This window comes from Rhagoletis zephyria, unplaced genomic scaffold, assembly GCF_001687245.7.
Source record: "Rhagoletis zephyria isolate East Lansing unplaced genomic scaffold, Rhagoletis_zephyria_1.1 Rzeph_scaffold_02403, whole genome shotgun sequence".
Lineage (NCBI taxonomy): Eukaryota > Metazoa > Arthropoda > Insecta > Diptera > Tephritidae > Rhagoletis > Rhagoletis zephyria.
The window spans coordinates 21,798-33,135 of record NW_016159487.1 but is presented as its reverse complement, the minus strand read 5'-3'; the positions used below and the strand labels follow the sequence as shown (position 1 = coordinate 33,135).

The 11,338-nt window shown below is 39.8% G+C and overlaps 1 protein-coding gene across 1 annotated transcript; it reads left to right on the top strand.

The window, feature by feature from the left end:
* Positions 1-9,453: 9,453 nt before the first annotated feature.
* Positions 9,454-11,328, top strand: LOC108366794 (putative nuclease HARBI1). Its single transcript, XM_017621269.1, has 3 exons — positions 9,454-10,155; positions 10,371-10,624; positions 10,702-11,328. Exons 1-3 carry the CDS (start codon positions 9,697-9,699, stop codon positions 11,282-11,284), a joined length of 1,296 nt encoding a protein of 431 aa, XP_017476758.1. The 5' UTR covers positions 9,454-9,696; the 3' UTR covers positions 11,285-11,328.
* The last annotated feature ends 10 nt before the right edge of the window (positions 11,329-11,338 follow it).

Genomic DNA, 11,338 nt, shown 5'->3' with positions numbered 1-11,338 from the left:
TACAATTTTGGAAAATGGGCGTGGCACCGCCCACTTATGATCACATATATGTATCTCGCTAACCGTTCTAGCAATTTGAACCAAACTCGGTATGGTTATTGTGCTTGCCACATAAAAGCAAAGCGTTGAAAATGATTGAAATCGGACTAAAATGACGACCGCTTTTCATATAGCGGTATATTTCAGAAATGCTTGAAACTGCAATATTTCGAAATTTAAGGACGCTAATTTACTTAAAATTTATACACCCCGGCTTATCGTGTAGCGGTAGCTTTCGGAAAGGTGGAAAACATATATTTAATAATTGCGCCGGGTATTTAATGTTCGGCTCCGCCCGAACTTAGACTTTCTTACTTGTTTATATTAAACTAGCCAATGCCCGCTTGCTTCGCGGCGCCTAATAAGAGTTTTTGCGTTGGCCAATACAAAAATTGAAACGAATAAAAAGCAGAATCCTCCTATATAGATCAAGAATTGAAGCTGTGATACCATATGGAATACTAATCCCTTTCGATGTCATGAGTTTTACCAATGGTCTTATTTCCACCTGTGAGATCTCTGCCAAGCGTGCGTAATATTCTTCAATGATCTTGCAACTTCAACATTGGTCCGGTGTACCATGTAAGCCAATACAAGTCCTAAAGTTTTCGCGTACATTGGCTAAATGAGTCGTGTGATCTCATGAATATCGTTCAAATGAAGCCATTGATATACATTCTGATGTGCCTTCTTGGACAGATGAGGTCGAACCTTTCCTTATCAATTCGCTACTTTTACAATTCGTCTTAGTATTTATGATTTGGTTTCTTTGAGTCTTACTGCTATAATAACGGCCGCCTCGAGTAACTTCGTCAACCGGAGGTAGATGCAAGATCACGCTTACACAGTGTTACGGTCTTTATATGCATACCTAACGCATTCTTGATTTAGCCATCTGAAAAGTAAATTCGTCTAAGATAAACATAGGGTCAAAGCAGAACAAACCCCGTGGGGGCTTCTATATATTTCAGGTGCAGCGCCATCCAATGGGTGCCTTTTCTGCAAAACCTTTGCTTGTCATGAAATGAATACGCATTATGAAAACTAATCAGATTTTATAAAAAATACGGATNTTCATGACGCATTATGAATTCCAATCAGATTTTATAAAAAATACGGATTTTCTAAATACCTAAACTCCAGCGGGTCCCTTTTTAGCAAAGGAATTTTTCATCATACAGGTAGTCACGCTGAGAATTTGAACGAAATCTGATAATAAATACGACTTTTTTTTTTGCCATCATGCTGGTAGCTTACATTTTGAATTTAAAATTAATCGGTTCATAAATACATAAATATAATTTTATAAATAACTCGACCCCAGCACCACCTACCGAGTTTTCTGGTAGCCTATAATAGGACCATATATGCAAGGGCTAACCTCTGAAAATTTTACTGAAATCTATTCAGTAGTTTTTGAGTTAACTCCGAACAACGAAAACGGCTATTATTTTATATATATATGTAGAAGAAGATAACTTTTGCTGCATTGTCATAATATTGAGCCAAATGGACTACTGATACGCTAGAATAGAGTGACTGCATGATTAAATTAGGAATTCGCTTATATTATCGATATTTATGTGCTTTAATCTACTTAAAAAATTATTTACAGTCTTATAGGAAATTGCCTTATTTTACCGCTTTTACTTTTTTAAAGTTACAATATATGTCCAAGCTGTGTGGAGCTGCTGATACAAACATATATTCAGGCTTATAAGCCTGTAATTATACATTTTTCTACATTTAATTTGAAATAGTATGCACCAACGGATTTAAAGTAGTAAATAATTAATACCTTTTCTACTACTTTAAAATGCGTGACCGGAATAGACCTGCCGAAAAAGTGAGGTTAAGTAACTGACAACACCTTGTTATTATTCCACCATGAATTGTTTCTATCTAAAGAAATCAATATAGAAGTTCAAATACTGGTTTATATCCAAAAATACTTAATGAATAATTTTTATAATTTATATTCTATATTTAGAACTAAATTCATATTTATATGAAAATAATAGAATCTAAACACCGAAATCATCTGGCTGGCCAGCATATCAAAGATTATATTCCAATAAAATTGTGTCCAGGTACTAAACAAATGAGTTAAACCTACATATTTAAATTTTTTACAATTTTACAAGTATTAAATTTTTCGTATGGAAAAGTTTCTATAAACTAATAGTATTAGTTACTAAAAACTTTCCACGATTTATTATTTCACTATACGTATAAGCAAATTAGGGCAAAAGACACATGCACGAAAAATACCAGTTTTAGTACAGTTATAAAAACGTGGCAACCATAAGTAAGCGCGACGCACTATTCCCACGACAAACTGAGACTGTGTTGGTGTGCCCAGCATTGGTCTAAAGCAGACCTGGGCGGTGCCTGCCCGGCGGGCATAGTCGCGTATACATACACGCTCTGCTTTAGAAGGCAGCGAGAGCTTCATTCAACCGCACCGCTTGTTCGCACGCACACAGGGACATCAATTTCTCGCACACTACAAAAATCTCTGTCGAAGCTGCCCGCCTCTGGTCTAAAGTATAATTAATTTTCCGCAAATACGTTGTTGTATTCTTAAATTTATCTCTTAGCGGAATAAGATGTTTTTTGTTTTTTAATTGATTAAATAATTCCTTTTGCCGACCATACATAGTGAGGTTCAACTTTGCCTACGCATAATTCTTTTGACAACATAATATTATTTATAGTTCTGGTTTCAAGTTTATTTCGTAATTTCGTTTTGACTAAATTCAAGTCTGAAAACTTCCTTTCAGCAGCGGCTGAACTATGCGGCAAGGATAGTAAGTTACTTACAAAATAAGCAAGCTCCTTGAAACATAACTCTTCTATACCACTTCGAAAAGAGGCAACTTTTTCCCAAAACTCAACGATATACATGTCGCCTTTAAGTTCAATATTGCTAAATGTTAATAAACTCCATTGTGTAACAATTTATTTATTTATAAGTTAGGGAAACTGGAAATTAAAGGCATTATGCATATTTGTGAATCTGATAACACTTTACCAGGAGTTATGTTAGATAAGTATCGTAAGTCTTCTCTCGCAAAATCAAACCGCTGCGAAAGCAGATAACTCCAAATAAAAATTTAAAATATTCGTTTTTATATCTAGTTTTTGTGAGTCCGACAAATGGCCATTCTGCAAATGTAGCGCGGCTTTGGCTTCGATAAAAACTTCTTGCGTTGGTAAATAACTACTATTTTAAATAAATTTAAATTCTCCAAGGGATCTAGCCAAGTCAAAATATATCCACTTTTTACAAAGTTACTTAGTATCAATTTATTTATTTATATATTTAATTAAATTCAGTCAAATTAATAACAATTCTTACTGACTATAACAAAAGAGCTTAGATATGTACTAGTTAAAGTAATTGTAAAGTAAAGTACGGATTGTTCCTATTGGAAGCGCCAGGTCCAACTCGGAAATTTAATTTAATTCTGATTGTGTTCTTGATCAAGGCCCATTTTTAACGTACCTAGATTTCGAAAAGGATAGAAAGAGGATGGTTTCGTGCGCAGAAGTGGAAAACTTCTGACTTCCACTCACCTGGGAGTGGCCAGAAGCGATTCTTGTGCGTACGGTTCAAATCGCAGCTCACAACGTCCGGATATTTATATCCACGAATCCTCCGGGTAGCAACCAAACACCCGTTTGGGAGCGAGCTAAATTGGGAAGGCGTAAAACTTCGCGAGGGCTGGGCTTGGGTCCCGCCACGCTAAAACCCGCCCAATGATAAAATCTAAAAAGCCTCGGATGAGACCCCCTTTTTCTGATGACGACCACGGCAAACGTATAAAGGACTATGATTTAAGGGTATGCACCTAGAATATCAGGACCCTTAATGGGCAAGGTGCCTCTGCCCGGCTGGTTGATGGCCTCGGGAAGACAAAGGCTGATATCACCGCCATCCAAGGAATGCGGTAGACGGGGCAAGGACAAATAAGCGTGAAGCCTTGCGACGTCTACTACAGTTGCCACGTAAAGGAGCGCAAATTCGGTGTTGGATTCGTGGTAGGAGAGAGACTCCGTCGCCGAGTACTGGCGTTCACCCCGGTGGACGAACGTCTAGCCACAATCCGCATCAAAGCTAGATTCTTCAACATCTCGCTCATCTGCGCCCATGCCCCGACGGAAGAGAAGGATGAGGCGTCCAAGGATCTCTTCTATGAGCGCTTGGAACGTACATATGAGCGCTGCCCCCGACACGATGTCAAAATCGTGCTTGGCGATTTTAATGCCAAGGTGGGCAAGGAAGGGATCTTTGGCGCCACTATCAGAAAACTCAGCCTCCACGATGAAACGTCAGATAACGGACTGAGGCTGATCGACTTCACCGGGGCCCGAAACATGGTAATATCTAGTACTAGGTTCCAGCATAAGAACATCCACAAAGCTACGTGGCTGTCTCCGGATCGAAAAACGAGAAACCAAATCGATCATGTTGTGATAGACTGAAGGCATGCTTCAAACGTTTTAGACGTATGTACACTCCGAAGGCTAAACATCGACTCGGACTACTATCTTGTTGTAGCCAAGATATGCACCCGCCTCTGTGCAGCAAAAAATGTGCGCCCAACAATGCAAGGAAAGCTTAACGTCGAAAAGCTGCAATCACAACAGACGGCCAATTTATTCGCCACTCGACTCACACACCTGCTCTCTGAGAGCACTCTTCAACAATCCGACGTACGCGAGCAGTGGCACCACATTTTCCATTCATTAAGTACCGCCGCCGAAGAAGCAGTTGGATTTCAGCGAGCCCGAAAGAACAACTGGTACGATGAGGAATGTCAAGAAGCCGCAGAGAAAAAAGATGCCGCCTATAGGGCCACGCTGCGATCGGGCGCGACGCGAGCCATGTGGGACCGTTATCGGGAACTGAAGAAGGAAGCGAGACATATTTGCCGCAATAAGAAGAGAGAGGCTGAAATACGTGAGTGCGAAGAGCTGCAGATGCTGGCCGACAGGAAGAACGCCGGAAAATTCTACCAGAGGGTTATGCGACTTGCGGAAGGTTTCAGGACCGGGAAGAAATCGTGTAAGAACAACAAAGGCGAAGCCCACCGTAAACGAGCTGATTGGACCTTATCAGTGATGCTTTAGGCCTGGAAAATCCACCATAGATCAGGTATTCACAATACGCCAAATCTTGGAAAAGACCCGCGAGAATAGGATCGACACACACCATCTATTTGTCGATTTCAAAGCCGCTTTCGACAGCACGAAGAGAAGTTGCCTTTATGCCGCGATGTCTGAATTTGGTATCCCCGCGAAACTAATACGGCTGTGTAAAATGACGTTGAGCAATACCACCAGCTCCGTCAGAATAGGGAAGGACCTCTCCGAGCCGTTTGATACCAAACGAGGTTTCAGACAAGGGACGAGCCGTTTGATACCAAACGAAGTTTCAGGCAAGGAGAAGATGGTAAGAGCCGCAGAACTGAACCGCTCAGGCACAATACTTTATAAGAGCGTACAATTGCTGGCGTATGCCGACGACATCGATATTATCGGTAAAAACAAGGGCTACGTCTGTTCTGCCTTCTCGGGATTGGATAGAGAAGCAAAGCGAATGGGTCTGGTGGTGAACGAGGACAAAACGAAGTATCTCCTGTCATCACACAAACAGTCAGAGCATACGCGTCTTGGCACCCACGTCACTGTTGACAGTTACAAGTTTGAAAAAGTAGACGACTTCGTTTATTTGGGAACCAGCATTAACACCAATAATAATGTCAGCCTTGAAATCCAACGGAGAATCACTCTTGCCAACAAGTGCTACTTTGGGCTGAGTAGGCAATTGAGAAGTAAAGTCCTCTCTCGTCGTACAAAGATCACACTCTATAAGTCACTCATCATGCCTGTGCTGGTGTATGGCGCGGAAGCATGGACAATGAAAGCATCTGATGAGGCGGCTCTTGGAGTTTTCGAGAGAAAGATTCTGCGAAAGATTTACGGACCTGTACGCGTTGTTGATGACGAATATAACAGGCGATTTAGTGCAGCGTATTAAAATTCAGTGGCTTGGTCATGTCGTTCGAATGGGCAGAAACGCTCCTGCTCTGAGAATATTCAACGCGGGCCACGATGCTGGTAACAGAGGAAGAGGAAGGCCTCCTCTGCGTTGGAAAGACCAGGTGGAGAAGGACTTGGCTTCACTTGGCATTTTCAATTGGCGTCAGTTAGCACAGAAGAGAAATGACTGGCGTGCTGTTTTGGACTCGGCCAAAATCGCTTAGGCGGTTACAGCGCCAANAAAGACCTCTTTCGCCGTACAAAGATCACACTCTATAAGTCACTCATCATGCCTGTGCTGGTGTATGGCGCGGAAGCATGGACAATGAAAGCATCTGATGAGGCGGCTCTTGGAGTTTTCGAGAGAAAGATTCTGCGAAAGATTTACGGACCTTTACGCGTTGGTGATGGCGAATATCGCAGACGATTTAACGATGAGCTGTATGAGCTTTACAACGATATAGACATAGTGCAGCGAATTAAAATTCAGCGGCTCCGCTGNGGTGGAGAAGGACTTGGCTTCACTTGGCGTCAGTTAGCACAGAATAGAAATGACTGGCGTGCTGTTTTGGACTCGGCCAAAATCACTTAGGCGGTTACAGCGCCAATAAAGAAGAAGAAGATTTCGAAAAACCTACATAAAATGGTGCAGCACGTCGGAGGTTGTGTGAAAGGATATTGAATGACAGTCTTTCTAAGAGAGAAAGGCAATCAATTCCGCCTACCAAAACGTTAACGAGAAAATTACAAGAAAGATAAGCACTACGACTGTGAATAGATTTATTTATCATTGTAATAAAAACACAACAACCATGAGTTATATTTCGAGTGTTTGATACTTAATTAGTATATAACATTAAACCAAATGGGAAAATATTTAAATGACCTATTGATAGGAACGTTATTTTCTACGCAAATACATTAAAAACTTACATAACTAGAGCGTAATAATAATATAAAAAATTAAGAGTTACAAAAGCCTGGGAAAGGAAATATTTAATAAGAAGAAATTACTGAATTGATAAAAAGGTAGTGAAAAATTAGAGATGAATAAAGGAGTAACTGGCAGATGATATATGTACACACTTGAGTAATCATTCCGTAAAAAAACGCATTAGTTCACTTCTGAAGTGCAATGTGCTTTTTACGCCCCTGATTTTCAAGGGTAAAGTATTCCATAGACGGACTGCAACACAAAAAAATGGCGCTCAGATNAATTCCGTAAAAAAACGCATTAGTTCCCTTCTGAAGTGCAATGTGCTTTTTACGCCCCTGATTTTCAAAGGTAAAGTATTCCATAGACGGACTGCAACACAAAAAAATGGCGCTCAGATACTTTCGAATTAAAGGTCGTATAAAGCAATTGCGATGAACGCGCTGATCGAGTTGCTTGAAATCGTTCATAGAGGTAAGAGAGATTCTGGTTTACCAATATTTTATGTAATTGTATTAGAACCTTGAGTTTCAAATAGTTATTAAAGGAGATTGAATATATTCCTATAGCATGTTCGGAGATGTGATCTCTGCACTTAATACCAAAAATGTATCGGAAAATATTATTAAATAAGACATTGATCTTTCTGTTACACGTAGTATCGCAATTAGCATACAGTTCGCAACCATAAAGCATGGTTGGAAACAAGTATGTCTTGACTAAGAGCAGTCTGATTTTAATTGGTGTAAAGTACTGGAGAATCCATAAGGAGCGCAACATTCCGTACACTTTGCCTATTACTGTAAAAATGTGGTTCTTCCATGTCAATGTTCTGTTGAAAGTCACGCCCAGGTTTTTGGCAGCATCAACGAAATTTATTACCGAATTGCCTACCATTATTTTTGAATAATTGTCTAGCTCAAAGTGTTTTTTTGTAAATTGTAATCCACTGGGGCTTGCTCGGATTCAATATTAGGCCATTATCAGTAACCCAGCCATTTACTCGACACAGATCAGCATTAAGATTACGTATTCAGGCATTAATTGATTTTAGTGGGCAATCCAGATATAATTGCACGTCATCTGCGTAAACATGCACTTTACAATGTTGTAGNTGTAAATTGTAATCCACTGGGGCTTGCTCGGATTCAATATTAGGCCATTATCAGTAACCCAGCCATTTACTCGACACAGATCAGCATTAAGATTACGTATTCAGGCATTAATTGATTTTAGTGGGCAATCCAGATATAATTGCACGTCATCTGCGTAAACATGCACTTTACAATGTTGTAGAATTTTCGGTAGATCGTTAACATATAAGACAAATAACAGCGGTCCAAGTATTGAGCCTTGCGGCACACCTTCAATGACGGACAAGAAGCTAGACACAGAGCTACCAACGCATACCGCTTGTGACCTCTCTTGGATATAAGATCTGACCAGGCTTACAGCTTGGGAAGAGAAATTAAAAAGATGGGTGAGTTTTAAGCAAAGTAATGTGTGGTCAACGGAATCAAAAGCCTTTGAGTGATCAAGCAAAGTTAAAAAAATGACATGATCTTTGTGCATATTCTGCCTTATATCGTCAGAGACTTTCAAAAGAGCAGTAATGTAGCTTCTGTTCGGCCGGAAGCCAGATTGATGAATACTAATAAGTGATTTTTTACTCATAAAGGTATTTATTTGGCGATGCATTATTCACTCTAGAACCTTCGAAAGGAATGGCAAAATGGCAACTGGTCTGAAGTCACCATTTGGTTTCAAAAGAGGGATAATTTTAGCTTTCTTCCAACAGCTCGGAAAGACGGACATTGTCAATATAGTGTTGAAAGTGTAGGTAAGGTAAGGGAGAATGAATGGCAATATACACTAAAATGAATTTAGGATGGATTCCGTCGAGACCAACGGCGTTGGATTTTACAGAAAGTATGGACTCAACAACATCACATTCACCCAGAGGAACATTATAACCATCATAACATATATTACTGCGAGGACGAGACAAATTAACAAACTTTGCATTTACTTCATCAACATTTACAGATTCAGTTGAGACAGAGATTTTACTGTCGATGCCAATTTCACGAATACGCTTCCATGTCTGCTTTGAGCTTACTGCAGTTCTGAATTGGTGCTCAAAATATTTCATCTTTTAGCATTTTATGGCCTTCGTAACTCTTCCTCTTATAGACTTGTACCCATTATGGGCTGTGTCGGACTTCAATTTCTTCCAGGTTTGATACGCACTATTCCTATCATCAATCAATTTTCTTATATAGGTGTTATACCATGGACGACTACCATGCCTGCTTGGTTTTGTAATTAGAGGGACACATGTCTCGAATAGTGTGTTAATATTTGTCTGAATGAAATTAATGCTTGGTTTTCATTAGGTCAAAATCACTGACATCAAAAACTGCCTTCATCTGACAGCTGTTCATTTGGTGTCAAATGCGTTTTCATTACATTTAAAAAACTGACCAAATGTCGATACCGCAGTGCATGTCAAATACTATCGTCAAATTTCGGGGTCAGATGATTGACATTCCGTTTTCATTAAAGGTGCCAAATCCGAAGATGACATTTGATCAGCTGATAAGAGGAAAATTAATGAAGTGTGAAATACGAAATTAATAAACATATTAAAAGAAAAGGCAAATTACACATAAATAATGAATAGGAAAAAGACCATCGCAATAGCTTGTGCGGCACTTTGCTTGGTAACTACCTTAAAAGCTTGGAAAGAGAAAAGGAGGCAACTGAGGAAGGTAAAGAAGTGGTGGATCAGACCAGGTCTGAGAAATAGAGACCGCTGTGGGTTTTATACTACGCTGCGTTCCAAGCTAGAAATTCAGGACCCAAAGTGGCTGAAAAATTTCCTCAGAATGAAGGTAGAAGATTTTGACTATCTTGTGGAGCGCCTCACGCCATACATCTGCAAAAAAACAACGAGTTTTAGAAAGCCAATATCTGTCGGAGAAAGACTAGCAGTGACTTTGCGTTACTTGGCAACCGGGGATAGTTTTTCCAGCTTGATGACAGTTTTTCTATTGGGGAAAACAACCATTTGCCACATTATACACGAAACTTGCGCTGCACTTTATGCGATCTTAAAAGACGAGTTCCTAAAGGTTAGTTTTAGTAGATATAATCAATTTATGTTAATCCGAAAAATAATTTAAACAAGTGCAGAGAAGTGAATTCTCACCCCGGAAAAAATAAAGTGGGCGTGCCCCGCCCCTTTTTCCTGATTTCAAGGGTATATAACATTTCTCGTACAAATTAACATCTAGAGATTAGTGGCCCACTTAAATAAAAAATGTTACATTACATATATTTCATAAAGATTCCGAGCACTACGGAAGAATGGGTAACAGTCGCTGACCGTTTTGAGCAAAGGTGGAATTTCCCCAATTGCTGCGGAGCACTTGACGGAAAGCACATAGCCATTCAAGCGCCTGCACACTGTGGATCAGAATATTTTAATTATAAGAAGTTTAACAGTATTGTCCTGATGGCTATGGTAGATGCTGACTACAAATTTTTGTTTGTGGAAGTCGGAGCGTATGGTCGAGAATCTGATGGCGGAGTTTTCGCAAGGTAAGATCTCTTCAATATGTTGCTAAATAATCCTAACATTTCCACTTTTTATTTGAAACGATTTCTTTTCATTTCAGATGCCCACTTTCGGCAGCTCTTGCTGATAATAGCATTAATTTTCCGACTCCGAGGCCACTTCCACATGAAGCGGACCCTATGCCATTTGTAATAGTGGCTGATGACGCTTTTCCTTTGAAAACTTACTTGCTGAAACCATTCAGTTATCGCGAGCAAGTTATGTCATATAAAATATTCAATTACAGGCTATCACGAGCAAGAAATGTAGTAGAAAATGTGTTCGGCATATGTGCATCGCGTTTCCGAATTCTCAGAAGGCCAATGGACGTAAAACCGGATTATGCAAAAGCTATTGTCCTCGCGATTTGTGTCCTGCATAATTATCTCTTAACACGCAAATCAGTATACATGCGGAGATCTGACGTCGACGATGATACAAATGGCGTTGCTGTGCGAGGTAATTGGCGAACGGAGTTGGGGGAAAACGGAATGCTTCCATCAATTAGCCCCAGCAGCATTTTAGGTAGGCCAGCAGACAACGCAATAAATGTGCGTGAAAATTTTATGGAGTACTTCTTAACACCCCACGGTGAAGTTGGATGGCAATACAATAGGACGATACTGCATAACTCATTTTTGTAGTTTACCCACTTAGAATAACAAACAAATCACATGATATCTAAAAAACTGCAACAA